General features: G+C 34.5%; 1 protein-coding gene across 8 annotated transcripts in view; it reads left to right on the plus strand.

Moving 5' to 3' along the window:
• TAF2 (TATA-box binding protein associated factor 2) overlaps positions 1-19249 on the plus strand; it is an 80828-nt gene that overhangs the window by 39764 nt on the left and 21815 nt on the right. For all 8 annotated transcript variants that reach the window (XM_046641938.1, XM_046641940.1, XM_046641941.1 and 5 more), the window contains 5 exons: positions 1478-1588; positions 6173-6366; positions 7740-7879; positions 10447-10516; positions 17149-17258. In XM_046641938.1, coding sequence (XP_046497894.1) covers positions 1478-1588; positions 6173-6366; positions 7740-7879; positions 10447-10516; positions 17149-17258 — 625 coding nt within the window. The remainder of the gene's footprint in view (positions 1-1477; positions 1589-6172; positions 6367-7739; positions 7880-10446; positions 10517-17148; positions 17259-19249) is intronic.

The raw sequence follows: 19249 nt of genomic DNA on the forward strand, positions 1-19249 counted from the left end.
CCTTTCACATAATACTTCTAGTGGCAGAAGAAAGAGAGAGAAGGTTAGTGCCTGAATCAAACTTGAGTCCCAAAAGGACAGAACAGCCTAGGACAGATATTTCTGTGGAAAAGAGCCTTTCCCTTAGTTGTATTACAGCATTAACACTGATTGTCCTCTTGTTTCTAGTCCTTCAAGCAAGCAAAGAAGCCATCCTCTTTTTTGTCCCCCAATTTACAGGGTCTGGTTATTTGGAGTCCAGAAGAGGGGATAGTCCAAATCTCCTTATGTACTGGGGACTAACACGTCTATTCATTTGTAGTTCTGCCTCCAGTTTAAATGGCTTTGTTTTACTGGTAGAGGTTACCACTGCGTGAGTCAGGTTTCTACCCCTTTGAGAAAAGTTGCTTATGAAGGTTTGGAAAGGGGAAGGTAAGGCTAGATTTCAGCTAATTTACCGTTTTTCCTTAGGCTGAGGATGAGGTGGTACTGGAGAATCAGTGTCTTCTCAGACTGATGATTTAATTCTATTATCTGACACATGCCTCCAGCCACTATATAGTCATACACCGCATAACGACCTTTCGGTCATTGATGGACTGCCTGTATGCCGGTGGTCCTGTAAGATTAGTACTATATAGCCTAGGAGTGTAGTAGGCTATACCATCTAGGTTTGTGAAGGACACTCAGTGTTCGCACATTGAGTGCAAACATGTTACACGAAATTGCCCTAACAACGCGTTTCTCAGAATGAATCCCTGTTGTTAAGTGACATATGACTGTATCATCTAATCCTAGAAATGGCTGTGAGGAAACTATGCTTCTGCTCAGTAAGAAGCTAGCTAAAATAATCCAGCTTAGTTAGTTGGTAGAGTAGGAGTTGAGTAATAGTCTATCTAATGTTAAAATCCATACCTTTTCGGGGGCTGGCCCCGTGGCCGAGTGGTTAAGTTCGTGCGCTCCGCTGCAGGCGGCCCAGTGTTTCGTTAGTTCGAATCCTGGGCACGGACATGGCACTGCTCATCAGACCACGCTGAGGCAGCGTCCCACATGCCACAACTAGAAGAACCCACAACGAAGAATACACAACTATGTACTGGGGGGCTTTGGAGAGAAAAAGGAAAAAATAAAATCTTTAAGAAAAAAAAAAAATCCATACCTTTTCCACTGTAAAAGACAGAACTGAATTTTTATAATTTCTGTTACATACACTTTGCTCTAACAAATGAAGGCAAAGGTACATGGGCTACAGCATGCACTCAGTTATGCAGCTCTCCCGCTGGTTTTCTACTCAGCTCTTCTCTTTTGTTAGAATGTTTGAGACATGTTCCCAGTGGGAGAAAGTAGGAGTTAGAGGGGCTAGGCTCCGTCCAGATACCTATGTCAGCCCCAGAGTAACCCTTTTTCTGTATATACTTCAATGAATTGCAGTAATGAAAGAGTATGCTTAAAAATGCTTAAATGCTTAAAAATGCTTTAAAAAAATCTTTTTTTGTAGACTATGCCAGTTGCAATGGCTTTATTGAGAGATGTTCACAACCTTTGTCCCAAAGAAGTCTTAACATTTATTTTAGACCTAATCAAATACAATGACAACAGAAAAAATAAGGTAAGATACTTTAATGAATAATGAATATTATAAAACTACCCAGTGATATTTTGTTTTTAAAGAAATATTTAGACTGTAAAACCATTGTTGAGCTCATGGTACTTGAAATTTCTAGGGATAGAAACATGTAAACGTAATTTATTATATTAACCAATGGATGAAGACTAGTTGGTTTTTAAATGTTCTTCATATGCATTGTAATGTGGAGATAATAGTGCATCAGATTTGGGGAAGTCAGCTAAAACTTGTTTTGGTGAAGCCTCACAGCCCGATTTTATTTTTGTTCCTTTTTTTGTTTTACCAAGTGAAACCCAGAAAACAGTTCCCTCTTGGGATAATTCGTTCATTGATGAGTTTGATTTTTTTCTTTTTTACCATTATATGTGTTTATTCATTTATTTAGCAAATAGATATGGAATGCCATGCTTTGAAAGTTATTTCACCTTACTTGTTATCCTACCAAACAGCAAATGTTTTTAAGAATATACACTAAGCTAGGCAGTGTACCATGGTAAATAAAAAGAAGAGGTGGTAGATGCCATGCAGACTTTCATGTTTTCGTTAGACATCTGTTGAACAGCTGCTATATATCACAGTCCGATTCTGGGCCCTCAAGAATTCACCCTAATGGGGAAATCAGATGAGTAAACAGTTAACAGTCATTCATAACTACTATGGTGGAGATAAGTGTACACAGTTTTCTAGGGGAGTTCAGAGAACGTAGTGCCTTCTTCCAAGGGTGTACAGAGAAAGACTCAGCAAAATTTTGTATGTAAGAGGTGACCCTCAAACTGAGTCATAAAGATAATAGGATTTTCCTACTCTATGAATAGGGCCAATCTAGGAAGATTATTCCAGGCAGAAGGAACAGCACATATAAAGACAGATGTAACTGGTAGGATAAGTCGAATTCATGAAAAGTTTAATAAAATGTTACCAAAGTAACGAAAATCAATAAGACAGACTTTTCCTCCTCACTTTAAGTGAGTAGAATAAATTCAAATGATTTAAGCTAAAAAGAGTCCTTAAAAAATTAGTGCTTTAAGGGCCTGGTCCAGTGGCGTAGTGGTTAAGTTTGCCTGCTCTGCTTTGGTGGCCTGGGGCTCTCAGGTTTGGATCCTGGGTGTCGACCTGCACACCACTCATCAAGCCATGCTGTGGCGGCATCCCACTTAGAAGATAGTGCAAGATTACCACAGATGTTAGCTCAGCTACAATCTTCCTCAAGCAAAAAGAGGAGGATTGGCAACAGATGTTAGCTCAGGGCCAGTCTTCCTCACCAAAAAATAAATGAATAAATAAATTATTGCTTTAAAAGAATACGTTATTGCTGATACACTTTTTCTTTCCAACTGTGAATACCATTAACAAATTTTTTATGAAATTCTTTCTAGTCTGCTGGTTTGTTTGACTTTCATTTAAAGTATTTCTTCCTCTACACATGGATTTCTTATATTTGAAGATATAAGATTAGGATGTGGGATGGTGTGAAATCAGATTATATTCAAATGGAATAGGGAAATAGTTTGACAAATGATTTATGTCCATCTTCTTGTTTTGGGTAGGGTTTATATAATTTAACTCATAGTGGCCCCTACTTGCTACTTTGCAAAGTGATTTCACTTACCGTAATTCCTTTAAACCTTACTTATTACATAGTTGGAGGTTTCTGTTACCTCTTGTTTGACAAATGAAAGCAAAACACAGAGGTTGAGAATCTAAAATTACACAGGAAATGTAATCTGGGAATTATGCTGTGAGCTCCTGCCACCCATCCGTGTGGTGATCTTTTTAGTACACCATGCTATCATACATGTCATCATTTATGATTTTGTGAGGTGCACACTGATGAATTATTAAATTTTACACTTCACTGTTTTTGTGGAACGATATGACTCATTTTAATTTTGAGAACTCTAATCAATTGTTACAGTTAGTTGCTGTAAATTAAGGCTATACTGTATCTTAATCTCTGAAGATATTAAGGATAGAATAATGCAAATAATAATAGCAACAGTAATAATAATGGCTAATTTTTTACATATTCGATGGCCTGTACCAAAACATGGATAATCTAATATGATGCTCATTAGACCTCTGAGGTAGATACTATTATTATCTCAATTTCCATGTAAGGAGACAGAAGCTAATAAAGGTTAACAGATTTACCTAAGGTCACATACGTGGCAAGGCCAGGAGACAAACCCAGATCTATCTGATGTCAAACCTTACTCTCTTAACAATTATGGATGGGAGAAAAAGATTTTGTCGTCATTTAAAGATTTATAGATTAATGAATTAAAACTTGCAGAAAAGATGTGATTGGGTGGATGCCTAAGAGTATTTCATTTGCTGGCTTATCTGTTTCTTTGTTTTTAGAGTACTTCACTTCCAACCATGAATGATTTGTCTCTGAAGGCTTTGGTTAAGCACATTTAAAAAAAGGTTCACAGCATAGATACAGAGTTTTTAAAGTACATGAGAACAAATGACAGATATTCTACAAGTAAAATTAAATTAGGAATGTAAAACATTAAATGCCAAAAAGAAGTTTTGGGACTTGGGGCAAAATATTTTTAAAAATTTTAACATCTCATTAATTGGGCAGGAGCATTAAAATGCAATATTCTAGATGATTTGGTTTTCAAGAAGACTAAAATTTAATTCCTTTTAAGTTTAGTTATTAACCATTTTATATGAAAATCTTTTATACATACTCATGTATTAACGTATTTATAATAAATCATATATAGGTTTATGAAATTCTTCTGTCTTCTTAAATAAGGTATGCAGAACATGGGTTGAACTATTCCTGGCACCAAGGTATCGTTGTCAAAAACATCAGTCTTTGCTGCAATACATTGATAGTGATGCCGTCAGTTTTTTTGTTTTTTGTAAGAATTTTTGCTGTACTAAATGCTGCTCTTCCCCCCAATTGCATTCCACAAATTATTTTTTCTTTACTTTATCTCTTTTAACTTTGGGGTGATCAGATAATCTAGCTTGTTCCATTGGGATTATAGTATTTATGAGAATTGGATGTGGTCTGAGGGGTAAATGTTAAATCTTTTGGTTTTCCTACTTTACCCATGCCTCCTACTCATTTTTAATTTCTGAGTTCACTCTGTGATCTGAATACTTAGGTCAGAAATAACAGTTAAACAAATGGCTCTTGCTTTGTTGGTAAAGTAGTTAGCAGAGGTAACAATGAAACTGTAAAAATACTTGAAGAAAACCCATGAACATAATTTGAATGATCCCTGAATGAAAATGGCCTTTCTAAAACTTAGAAACCAAAAAAGAAAAGATTGATAAATGCAACAACATTAAAATAAAATTAATATAGTGAAAAGAAGAACCCCATAAACATTCTCTCTGGCGTCAGAGGGAAGAATTAGGACTAGGGAACTGAAGTTATAGAGATCAATTTTTCAATCATTAGAATGATCTGAAAACAAAACTTTGTCCATAATGATCACTTGTGGAGTACTTTTGTTTTTGGTTTCTTTTGTTTGTTCTATACCTTATTTTATTTCCTGCCCAGTGTCAGAATGTTTAGGGACTCTGTCATTGTGTGTCGCTGTGAGGTTCTGCTTCCACAAGGGAAGTCAAAAGGGAGCAGGTATCCCTGCTCCGTCCCGTGGCACTTTGAGTGGCACAACATCTGCCAAGCACTGCTGAGAGAATTCACTTGCTTGCTCCATGTTCAGGTTTCCAGGCTGGAGCATCTGATTTGCTGAGTTTAAGTAAACCGCACTCAGATTGCCTTTCAGTAAATTGCTTCTTTGGGAATTGACTGGGATATGGATTTAGGAATTAAATTTTCTTTTTTTTTGGTGATTTCCTCCTCCATTTTCTTTGCTTCTTTTGCTAGAACTCTTATTATTTGTATGTTATGTCTTTTGTACCAGCCCTCTAATTTCCTTATGCGTTTCTTCCTATTTTATATCTCTTCTTTTTGCTCAAAATTTCAGGAGTTATTTTTCAATTTTATATTCCAATTTAATTTTGATCTTGAGTCTCTGCATATTTCTTTTGTAAAATATGTTAAGCTATTGGAAGGCATATCATTGGTTATTTCTCAGACAGATAATCATAGTTTTTGGATTTCTTCCCCCCTGCTGATTTTTTTCCTTGCATCCTCTATATCCTCTTAGTTGCTTTTTCTCCTTTGCTTGTTCTGGTTTCTCTTTTTTATGTTGATGCTTTCCTCAAATATGTGGTGACCCTTGGTGGTATGTTTATATCTGAAAATAGAGTACTAAATAGCCAATTTGCAAGCTCTGTATTACCAGCAGGATTTGTGGACTGTGTCTTCCTTTTAGAGGAATCTGGCTAGGTCACCAGAAGAGTGCCTTACAGGTAGTAAATATTTGTTGAGTAAGCTAATGTATTACTAATTTGTGAATCTTTTTTACTCTTTTTTCTAACGTGTCACACTCTACGCAAAGGAGAGAGTTGAATACTTAGATAACCTGCTTATATTTTCAGATAAATTATATCTTTAAGTTATAAATATTTTATTGACTTTTGAATAGAAATATGAACTTTTTTTTATCTTCTCATAATTATTTTTTGACTTAGTTTTCAGATAACTATTACCGTGCAGAAATGATTGATGCCCTTGCCAACTCCGTTACACCTGCAGTCAGTGTGAATAATGAAGTTCGAACTTTGGATAATTTAAATCCGGATGTGCGACTCATTCTTGAAGAAATCACCAGGTTTTTGAATATGGAAAAACTTCTTCCAAGTTATAGACACACTATCACTGTCAGGTATGCTGATTCTTTACATTTTCTTTAAAGTTATTTGTTTTTATAATTATAAGAGAAATTTATTTTCATTGTAGAAAATTGGGAAATATAGTAAAGTAAAAGGAGAAAATTAAAATCCTCTATGATTCTACCATCACAGATAAAATTATTACTATTCTGGAGAATGGCCTTTTAAAATTTTTCCCTTGTGACTATATAAATTTTTAATTCCTTGACATATATTGTATATGTAGTTTTTGTATTCTGCTTATATCATAAACACTTCCTCATGGTCATCTGAAATTCTTCATAAACATTATTTTTGATGTCTGCATAATGTTTTATCCCATTGGATATATTTTAAACATCCCTCTAACGTTAGGCTTTTTTTAAGGTGACTTTTTGCTCCTATCAACTTCTTTGTATATGGCTATCAAAAAGTTCTGTCTGGAGCCAGCCCAGTGGTATAGTAGTTAAGTTCACACCAGGTTTTTGAATATGGAAAAACTGGCCCAGGGTTTGCAGGTTTGGATCCCGGCGCAGACCTAGCACTACTCATCAGGCCATGCTGTGGTGGTGTAAAATAGAGGAAGATTGCCACAGATGTTAGCTCAGTGACAATGTTCCTCAAGCAACAGGAGGAAGATTGGCAACTGATGTTAGCTCAGCTCAGGGCCAATCTTCCTCACCAAAAAAAAAAAAAGGAAAGAAAAGAAAAGTCCTGTCTGCTTCTTTTGGAGTTTGCTAAAAGTAGTTGATTCACTTATTCAAACATTATGAACAGTTTTAATCTTCCATGTATATTATTCACTAAAATATATATTGCTAAAACTTTGCAGAAAATATTTAAATTATATTTTGGGGCCGGCCTGGTGGTGCAGCAGTTCAGTTCCCACATTCTGCTTCAGTGGCCTGGGGTTCGCAGGTTCAGATCCCGGGTGCGGACATGGCACTGCTTGGCAAGCCATGCTGTGGTAGGCGTCCCACATATAAAGTAGAGGAAGATGGGCACAGATGTTAGCTCAGGGCCAGTCTTCCTCAGCAAAAAGAGGAGGATTGGTGGCAGCAGTTAGCTCAGGGCTAATCTTCATCAAAAACAAAAAAGAAATATATTTTATGCTAATTACCTTTTTCTGAAGTGTGTTCCTGTTATAAGTATAATGATACCTGAAATTGGATTTCCAAACAAGTTTTGAGAATTTGTTTTCTTTTAATAGGATTTAGATTTTTTTTAATAATCATTGTGAAAATTTAATGTTATAAAATTAAAAGGTAGATTCAAATCACATCAACTTTTCAGTTTACTGTTACAGATTAATTTCTAATGCCTAAGGAACAAGTTTGATTCACAGTACTTTAACAAAAGCATTTAACTGTAAACAATATTTTCCTAGTTGTTTGAGAGCCATACGAGTGCTTCAGAAGAATGGACATGTGCCAAGTGATCCAGCTCTTTTTAAATCTTATGCAGAATATGGACACTTCGTGGACATTAGGATAGCAGCTTTGGAAGCAGTTGTTGATTATACTAAAGGTATCGCTTTAGAAATATATGCTCATACTGTTTTAGAAAGAAATGTTTATTATTTAAAGCCACTCTTATTGGGGTTTTCATATTATGTACAATACAGATGTTGTAAATTCTTGACTCTCTGATTTAGAAAGAAGTTTTTGTAAATGTAGAATTTGTATAAGAATTAGTAAATAAGGGAAAAGAATAAAATTATAGATAGATATCTTTGGTCTTTCCACGAAGTCAGTGTATCATTCTATAGCTTTAATTACATGTTACTTTAAGAAATAGAAGATGATTTTCGGGGAATTTCTAACTCTATCAGAAGGATGCAGAACATCTTGCATCTGTCCGAAATTTGTGTCTGTGAAAGTAGAGCAAGAGACAAAAACAGGAGCTTCAGTAGGGGGATTAGGCAAGGCTTCATGAAGTTTAAAAAAAGGTAAGGCCAAAAAATGAATAAGAGAATACTACATATCCAAAACATTTTCAAAAATACAGAAGAGAAAGATTAAAGAGATGCAAATGTAAAAAAAAAAAAATTGTCATGAAGAGAACAAGTGGAAGAAAAGCAATAATCCAAGAAATAATAGAATACTTTGAAAGAGTGTAAATGAAACTGACCTAAGCTAGAGTCTGATGAAATTTAAAATTTTAAGGTTAAGGAAAAATATGTAGGTTCCCAGGAATATCAGAACTCAGTTATTGTACAAGGTATAAAAGAATAATGTGGCCTATGACTTCTTCAGAATATGAAGAGTTCAAAAGACTGAACAAATGGCTAACATAATGTTTGGGGAAAATTATGATCTGCCAAGTTGTCACTCATGTGGCCTAGAAGACTTAGAAGTACATCTCCTGTGTGACATTCTTAAAAACAAACTTCCCAAAGATAATTTTCAGCTGACCTGAAAGTGAATCAAAATCACTCAAGATTGATGAGGTGTGAAATGAAAGACCTAGTGATGGGCAACTATGCCTGTAAAGTATTTAAAGTATTTAAGTATTTGTTAACATGGTTGTAAAATTTAATGCAGCTTTCAAAAATTCTTTAATATACAAATATAGGAAATACGTAAATCTGCATCTAAAATTCCAGATTATAGCACTAAACAATGGGAAGAGTAAAGAAGTTAAAGTATGCTAAACTTCTCATCTGGCTTTGGAAAGAAAGGAGGGGATGAGAGAAGTTCTATAGTAGCTATAGGTTAATATTTGCATGTTAAGTAGAGGAAAATATACTCAAATCTTTATAATTTTTTGTAAATTTTAATAGAAATACTTTATAGTCAGAAATTATAAAAGGGTAAGAACAATATAATGAGTATGTTGACCTAAGTTCGGAAAGAACTGTCATTTGTTCTTTTTTATTGAGGATTAAAATATTTTTCTTTTAAGAAATTGTGGTGTAAAAATAGTGATTTTTCTTTTTTAATGAATTTCTTGGCAAGGAAAAAAAAAATGTAAGCCTGTATCAGTCTCCAGTTTTGTTTTGACATTTTACCAATTTGTGAAATCTAGAAGTGTTGATATCCACCAAATGTGCCAGTGTTCCCAACCTTCTTTCTCAAGGTACATGAATGTTCACATAAATATGAAGATTTCATGAATCGGTACTAGCTGAAATGAAATACAATGCTAATATTATGATTTACAAAAGAATGCTAAATTATTAAGTATAATTAAATTGAAAGGTTTTTAAATGTGGTCCATGAATCCAGATCATCAGAAAATGAAAAAATCAAAAATATTAGAAATAGAATTCTAAAAACAAAGCTTTTCAAATCATAAAAGTGAAACTTGTTGAAAAGGTGGGTGGGAGTAGTTAAGTCATTTTGTTGAAGTCAGTTATGTTTATAGCACTATTTTGTAATTGCCTTTTATGTTGTGTTGAAAAGTTAAGGCTGCTCTCTAGCCTTAAATGAAAGAAATTGCTTGGGCAAAAAAGTGTTTACCATTCTGTGTAATATAGGTGAGATACTGTTGAGTATCAAACCTCTATAATTTGATTTAAGCATCTAGAAACACAATTTTAAGATTTTATTTTTTCCTTTTTCTCCCCAAAGCCCCCTGGTACATAGTTGCATATTTTTAGTTGTGGGTCCTTCTAGTTGTGGCATGTGGGATGCCGCCTCAGCGTGGCTTGATGAGTGGTGCCATGTCTGTGCCCAAGATCCGAACCAGTGAAACCCTGGGCCACCAAAGCAGAGTGTGTGAACTTAACCACTCCGCCATGGGGCCGGGCCCCCACAATTTTATTTTAAACACATTTTGTCCATTTAGAGTTAATCATCTCTAATTTAGGGTTCTTAAATTATAATTTGCTTTATGTTGTATTTGCTATTGATTTAGTAAAAAATACGCACTTGGTCCTGTTTTGTGTTTTGGCTTCATATAGCACAATACTTATACAATTTACAAAACGGCATATTGCATAAAAAAGTGAGAAGTTGCCTACAGTCTTCAGCTGTGATTGGAAATAGAGCAAAGGCAGAGTCCTAAATATTAAGTGTAAACTCCCTGCTTGTCACTTGTTATTTAGTTCATTGCAATTAACTACAAGTATATTTCCTTATTTTTATTTTCAGTGGACAGAAGTTATGAAGAACTGCAGTGGCTGCTTAATATGATTCAGAATGATCCTGTACCCTATGTAAGGTTAGTTTTTGTGCTATAATATTTTGTTTTTGTAAGTCCTAATGTAGATTGAATAATTTCAGAAGATTATACATGAAACAAGTCTTTATTATTTTTGAAAATATAGGAATATGTTATGCGTTTATTCATGCCCTTTTTTATTTGATTTCCCTTTGGAAAGACATGTTTAAAAATTTATTGTTAAGAAACAAAGTTTAGGGGCTGGCCCGGTGGTGCAGTGGTTAAGTGCGCATGTTCTGCTTCTCAGCGGCCTGGTTCAGATCCCGGGTGTGGACATAGCACCATTTGGCACACCATGCTGTGGTAGGCGTCCCACGTATAAAGTAGAGGAAGATGGAGGCTGGCCCCATGGCCGAGTGGTTAAGTTCGTGCGCTCCGCTGCAGGTGGCCCTGTGTTTCGTTGGTTCAAATCCTGGGCGCGGACATGGCACTGCTCATCAAACCACGCTGAGGCGGCATCCCACATGCCACAACTAGAAGGACCCACAACGAAGAATATACAGCTATGTACTGGGGGGCTTTGGGGAGAAAAAGGAAAAAAAAATTTTTAAAAATCTTTAAGGTAGGGGAAGATGGGCATGGATGTTAGCTCAGGGCCAGTCTTCCTCAGCAAAAAGAGGAGGATTTGGCAGTAGTTAGCTCAGGGCTAATCTTCCTCAAAAACAAAACAAAACAAAACAAAAAAACAAAGTTTATTCCCTGCAATTTTATGTGTAATTTCTATTGTAACTTAAAGAAAAGCTTATGTAACAGTTTGTAGTGCACATGGAGGATCCCTTATATACCCACAATTATAAAAGCTCTGTATTGATTGGTTTAGTTTATTTTAAAAGTATTTAGGAACAATGTTTTGGTGTATCCCATTTGTTTCTTTCTCATATAAAATCTCAATTTTTATTGAATAGATGGGGTTAAAAAATGTAATATGACATTATTAAAATTTTAGAAAATAAGGGAAAACAAAAGAAAATCGAAGTCCTGACATAGTAACTGTTTTCATTTTTGTATCCCCTTGTAGTCTTCATTTCCTTCATTTCTGCTGCTTTCTTTTGCAAGGTTAGATGTTTACAGTGTATTCCAGTAGGTTTAAATTTTTGACTATGTCTGTCTTCCTTTCTTTGCACACAGTAGCCTCTCAAGTTTTTGTTCATTTGCTTTAATATTATGATTTCATAAAATAAAATTTGAAAGCTGGAAAGCAACTTAGATTATAGCCATTCCAACTAGAAACAAGAACATAGACCTAGAGACATTAATTGTCCTGCTTAACTTTGTACATCAGTTGGCAGATAGGTGATTTCTTCTAAAAAGACATACAAGTAAACTCTGCCTTCCAACCTCCCTGAAATGCACCTGGACCTGACAAATCTGCATGAGGGATTTCAGCGCCCTAACGAACATTATCTTTGGCCAACAGTAGTTTTTCAGGTTGGTTGTAGCAGTGAATTCTTGCTTAAATCACCTTGTATTTCAGTGTTTTAAATGATGCTTATTATATAAATATTCTTTGTACAAAGTTTTGCTGTTAACATTTCATAGTTCTTGATTTGTGATCTAAATTGTATTTTAAATATTATGTCCTTGTGATTGATGTATACTAAGGGTAAGGTTGATATGGACAAAAATCTCCTATCTACCTATTCTTTTTTTAAAGATTCGCACCTGAACTAACAACTGTTGCCAATCTTTTTCTTTTTTTTTTCCCTACTTTTTTCCCCCAAATCCCCCCAGTACATAGTTGCACATTTTAGTTGTGGGTCCTTCTAGTTGTAACATGTGGGACGTTGCCTCAACATGGCCTGATGAGTGGTGCCAAAGCAGAGTGCGTGCTAACTTACCACTCAGCCACGGGGCTGGCCCCTAATCACCTATTCTAAAGCACATATTCTTATGAAAGACGATAGGTGGGAAACCAGCCTCATCTCATATCTGACAGAGCTCATGCATTTGAAAGTTTACAAGAAGATCCTACTGATAGCAAGTGGGAACAGAAAGTATAAATATAGTATAAATAAAGCTTACCATGTATTCATTTACATTTTCAATTCACAACCATAGAACTAACGTTAAGATGCATATTTATGAGATCTTGGAATTGTGTTTTGAAGACCATTTTTGGCAGATTGTAATAGTAGGAAATACTTGAAATTATTACATTTCTAAATTACGTGCTATACCATCTAAATGATTGCTTTTGAGATGTTGTGGAACTGTTAATATTCAAATGTCAAGAGCACTGTTATTTACAATCTGAACTGACACTATTTAAAAGTATATTTCATGATTTTTTTTTTGACGTGTTTTCATCTTAACTGATCTGGTTCATTTATATCACCAATAGGGAACCTCTTAGGCTTTACTTAATATCATCTAGCCCATAGTTATAGTTAAAAAAATTCACTATGTCTTAAAAAATCGTTAATGGCAATGAATGGTCGTAGGATAGGAGTGTTATCACACAGCAGTTATGTTATGTGTGTATTTTTGTTATCTTGGACATCTGTCTCTGTTTTTGTGTTTCTCTGTTTTTTATTCTTTGAATAGGTGCTCTGTCCTTTTCTCTTTTTCCCCCTCGTTGCTTTTTCTTTTTTTTTCTTTTCCTTCTTTCTTTCATCCATCTATTTATTTAATTGAGGTATAATTGACATATAGCATTATTCGTTTCAGGTGTACAACATGATATTTGTATATGTTGCAAAGTGATCACCGCAGTAAGTCTGGTTAACGTCTGTCACCATACACCGTAGTTAAAATTTTTTGTGTGTGTGTGATGAGAACTTGTAAGATATACTCTCTTAGCAACTTTCAAATACGCAACACAATATTATTAACTATAATCATCATGCTGTATATTACATCCTCATGACTTGTTTTATAACTGGAGGTTTGTACCCTTTGACCTCCTTCACCCATTTCACCCATCCTCCACCCCTCACCTCTGGCAACCACCAATCTGTTCTATTACTTTTTCTTAAGCTTGTTAAGTAACCATCATATAGAACTGCTATATTCTGCTCTAATTGGATAGAAGTCTTAATCTTAAAGATAGGTAAATATTTATATCTCTCTTAAAATCAGTGTCATTATTCTCTCCCACCCCAAACACAGCATTTAATTTTTATGGCCCTTGGTTGGTGGGGTGTTTTTTTTTTTTTCTTTTTTTTTAGTGAGGAAGATTGGCCCTGAGCTAACATCTGTTGCCTGTCCTCCTCTTTTTGTTTGAGGAAGATTCTTGCTGAGCTAACATCTGTGCCAGTCTTCCACTGTTTTGTATGTGGGATGCCACCACAACGTGGCTTGACAAGCAGTGTGTAGGTCTGCACTCAGAATCCGAACCTGTGAATCTCAGGCTGCCAAAGTGGAATGTGCGAACCTAACCACTAAGCTACTGGGCTAGCCCTTCCTGGTTGATTTTTAAACTCCTAATGTTAAAATGGCCTTCATTAAGAATTGAATTAAAAAAACTTGATTTTCCATTTCTGTGTTTATTATTATATATATCAGAATTACTGATTTTGCTAGAGTTAGATAAAGCTCTGAAGAATTTTGGGGTGAAATTTAAAGTCTGGAGGAAGAAAACCGAATTACCTGTGATGATTCTGTTACACTTAAGAGCCACACTTGAACATCACTTCTACAAGGATGCTCCCTTGACTCCCTGTGCTAGCTGGTTCACGTTCCTCAAGTCATAATCACCCGTAAAATCCTACGGTTCTTCCTATATTCAACTACGTAAATACTTCCTATATATAAATAGTAATTTTGTGGTTTGATTATTTGATGATCTCTGCTTCCCTCACGGGAATATAAGTTCCCAAAAGACAGGAACTGTGTCTCCTTTTGCCACTGTATGTCTTGCACATAGCATGATGCCTTGCATATAGTTGGTTAAATGTGTGTTAAGTCGTTGCATACAGTTTTTTCCTTTTTCTTCTAATCGCATAAATGTTTAGCTTAATTCATATGTTAAAGAGAAGTGATTTTGTCTCTATTGACAACTGTATATAGAAAAAACTTTAAGATGTTTAATTATTTTAAAATGTTTGGGAAAGTTCTCGGTCTTTTATGTTGCTTTGACGTTTTAAATGTAGTAATAGGATTGTCTACTTTCATAGAAGATTTTCAGATTATAAGTCAGTTCTTTGTTAAGATATCTTGAGAATTTAAATGGAATAAATGTACTTGGTTGACCTGTATGTTTGCCTGTCACATTACTAGCATTGTTCACTTTACACATCTGGTGGGATAAAGAAATAACCTAGGTGTATAATTTTAAATAAATATTTAAGTCTAGCTGCATTGTTTTTAAACTAAAATGAAATTTACATTTTTGAAAATTATAAAGTTTTCTTTCAGTGGGAAAGACTTTTTAAAATATTCATACAAATTTGGAAAAATACAAAATCATATTAGGAAGAAAACTTAAAAATAGTGTAGAATTACTTCAACCAGAAGCAACATTCTTGACATTTGGATTATTGCTTCCTACTCATTTCTGTGCACGTGTATACTTTTTACATTGATAGGAAGAATTACTAGTTATATTTGCTTTAAGATTGGGTAGGATTATTTTAAAGATGACATGAAATTGTCTTCTCATTTTAGAATCAAGTATGCATATGATTACAATGTATCGGTTCCTCAAGGGACACACATATCCAATGCATTTTCTCCTGACAGATTTTGAACATCTTTTTGGTTTTGATTTGACTCCGTTTCTTATAGATAGTGATTGGCTATGGGATTGGACTGGCCTACCAAGAAAATTCTTAGTTATTCAGGGAAATAATATGATATTTTTGCTGCTGTGAACGTGACGTAAACTCATGACTTTCTCAGGATTTGCTTCAGGTCTGTTCCAGATGCCTGAAGTGTATGCTTGTTGTGAGTTTTGATGTTTAATCTCGGAAAGATTAAGCATAAGATTTTCATTGTCTTCTCTTAAACTTTATCTCCTCTGAATATTGCTTTAAGTGTTTAGTGATTTATAAAGGTTTCCTCGTAAAAGGCTTTCTTCTATCATCTAATCTTTAAACCACATTTGAAGAAATGTTTAATTTGCTAAAAGTAATATATGTGCTAATCATTATTGCTCTTTTAGTGATAATTTCAAAGATATCTCCAAAGCACCATTTATAATTCATTGGTGTGACTGTGAAGTGTTTGTAATGATCTGAGTAAATACCATAAAGTTTTATTAGTTGCCCCTGCCACTTTGGTATTTGAAGTAATTGGGAAAGCAGCTGAAGAGAAACTTAACTTTTCTTCTTCATGCGCATTAAAAGTATAACAACATTAACAAGCTCTAAAGAACAGGTGAAGATGTTATTTACCTGTAATACTGATCTGTCCTTACAAATAGATTTTGAGATCTTTAATGACAGGAATTAGGTTTATCCATAAAGATAGGAAAATATGGATATGAGATATCTGTATGTATCCTCTTTCATTTTACCTATCTGTAAATTGCATCTACAACCACATTTCACTTTTTGTTCTCATAACCTTTCAGTAATCTTTCATATAATCTTAAAATTTCAAAGCCCAAAAGGATGTTAATGGTGAGCATCTACATCTTTCAGTTTTACAGACATAGAAATTGAAGCCAAAAGGGGTTAAATGACTTAAACTACAACCTAGCAGTCCCACTTTCTTCCCGTCTCTTTCTCAAGGACAAATCCAATTTGATGTCTCACCACCACCAATTAAATGTAAAAGTTTCCCGGGTTCACCTTCTGTAAGGTTTTGCTAATAACCTCAATAAAAATTACAATATAAGTTTCCTTCTTCCTCAGTTAGATCCAAGCATTCTATTACTCTGAGGTCTTGAATTTCTCAGACTTTCAAGTCCTGGGCCTGGCTTTTATCCCTTCACTAAATGCTAGACTACTGCTGTAGCTTCCTCACTTCTCCTTTTATTTCTCTGTCCTCTTTTTATCATGTCTCCTACTCATAGCACTGGACATTTTCTTTTTCATATTTTTTTTTTATCACATTGCCCTATTTTTCAGAAGACTCCATAATGTGTTCGGGTAGCCTCTCACATGAGATAAAAACTCTTGATAGTGGAGTTTAAGTGTTACTCTCTATGAGGATATTTTTATTAGTTGACTCTTCTAAACCTCAGCTTATTTTGAGGAAACTTTTTTGCAATCTCCGTATTTAAAATACTTCTCCACATTTCCATGTTTTACAAAGATACTATAAAAATGAAGTTTATATTCATTTTATTATTGCAAATGTGAACTTCTTCCTGGCCTATATGTGATTTTTTTTTTTTGCCCTATTTTAAGATTTTTATATGTACCAACCAGTCTTTCTTATAAACTTTTGTAAGGAGAGTAAAATGTTTATTTTAGAAATGAGAGGGGAAAGGTTGGTTAGGAATACATAGAGTCAGGTTTTAGAAGACCTCATTGTATACTAAGGTGATTTTAGAAAGAACAAACCCACCAGAATTTTTTTAGTGAAAAAAACAGTAGCAGGATGCAACATAATGTCTTTTGAAATGAAACTAAAACACAAAGCGAAATCTAAGAAGAAAGATGATAAAATAGGAAGAAGGAACTATAGATAATTTTCAAAAGGTTTTATTTAGTGGTCAGCATAAACTTAATTGTTTTTTCTTTCAGACATAAGATTCTAAACATGTTGACGAAGAACCCGCCATTTACAAAGAACATGGAGTCTCCCTTATGCAATGAAGCCTTGGTAGATCAACTTTGGAAACTTATGAATTCTGGTGAGACAGATGGCATTGGCTTTTAAAAAATTTTTTATTATTGGAGAATTTTCATTTTACAAAGGTTTTCAGTACTTAAAGAACTGTGGTTAATCTTTTGTCTTTTTTTTCAGTAGGATACGTATAATACTTACCTTCACAGTGGTAGGTGTGATAACAGTTGCTAAGGGTATATTCACTCACTTTGCCCCACAGGGTGATTGAGGAAACAGAAATGTTAATTTATGTGAAAGTGTCTCAAATGTTTAAAGAGCTGTGAACATGAACCTGCAAGATATTATTTTTGTTATTTTTATTTCAGAAGATTACAAAGGGTTGAAAACTAAGTCTTCTCACCTCTTTTCCCTAGCCACCTAGTGGCTTTTCCCAGAAGTAGCCAATTTCTTGTGTATTCTTTCAGGAGCAGTATATGTCATTATTGTTTTGCACCTTAAAGATCATGGTATCTCATCACAGTTTTAATTTACATTATTTGAGTGAAGTCTAGAGGCAGGATAACTTAGTGCTCCTGAGCACTAGCTCTGGAACTAGTTTGCTGATGGTCAAGTCTCAGCTGAATGATTTACTCTATGTAACTTGTCTAAGTCTGTGATTTTTCTTTTATAGAATGGAGGTAGTGATGATACCTATTTCTGCAAACTAAAGATTAAATGAGTTAATATTTATGAAGCACAGCATCTAGTTTGTAAGTGCTCAAAAATGTTGTTATACTAACATAGTAATGATATTATGCTTCTCATATACTTGAGCTATTTGTAGTTCGTTTTTTGTAAGTCATTCTTATTCTTTGCCATTTTTATTTAATTGAATTATTGGTCTTTTCCTATTGACTTGTAAGTGTTGTACATATTTAAAGAAAATTTGCCTTATGTCTCTGATATGTTGAAATTGTAATACTGATTTTGGTTTAAAATTCAATCGAAAGCTGGGCTGAAATGTGTTTTGCTTAAAGATAAATTGTTACAGATAGATGGTGAGAGGGCAGTGGATTTTCCTTCTAGTAAGTATGTCACTTTATCTTCTTTTAGAATACTGGAAAGTACCTTGTCCTACCTATCTCATTAATGGCTATTTAACTGAATCACAACTAAATACCAAGTTCTGATTCTTTTTAAAAAATTATTTAATTTACTGACGTTGAGATGTCAACTGGTTGTATAACTTCTGTCCTTCTGTTTCATAATCACAGTGCAGTACCCCCAAGTAAAGGCACCGTGGTTGGTGTTTCATTGAAATATAATAAAATTGAAAATAGTGTGACCCTTGTCCTCAAAGTACTCAGAAAACAACACATAAACCAGTTTATAACGATATTGCCAAATTAGTTTTCTGTTTTCCCTAATCCCTAGAAGAATGATTGCTGCTGTTTTTGTATAAAGTTGTATATTTTGCTACTTGTGGTTACCTCAAAGGATGTTATGATTACTGTCAGTTAGATCCAGAGAATGAGCACACAAGTTCAGGAACTTGTAAAGGATCGTTCAACAGTTAATGTATGGCACGAAATGTATTGTGTTGAATATACTCTTAACAAGAATTCATGATTCCGTGACTGTGACGGATTACAACTTTGAGGAAAGCATAATGAAATAAGGGATTCTCCTGTCACTTTCTAGGGAAGATTTCTTGGACAAAATAAATGTGTGTTTAAGATTAATGGGACAATTTCTATAAAACATTTGAAGCCCATTGGAAGGTCGTAGTTACACAAATACAAGCTCTAACTGATGTTTTAGTATTTAACTTTGGTAGTGTTCAGTATAAAGTACAGTCGCTGCTTTGGTTGGAATTCTCTGTGCCAATAATCTAAACAAAATAGATCAGTGGGGCCAAGTCATAAACAATTTATTGGTCAGCTCTTCAGATCTATAAATAAATAGGAGCAATGTGAACAGTGGGAGAGGCATGAATAATTGGAAGGATTGTTTTGTTTTGTTTTTTTCGTGTTTTTGGAGAACATTAAATGTTAGACAGGGAAGATTGATTAGAGG

The sequence above is a fragment of the Equus quagga genome, chromosome 16 (genome assembly GCF_021613505.1).
Source record: "Equus quagga isolate Etosha38 chromosome 16, UCLA_HA_Equagga_1.0, whole genome shotgun sequence".
Lineage (NCBI taxonomy): Eukaryota > Metazoa > Chordata > Mammalia > Perissodactyla > Equidae > Equus > Equus quagga.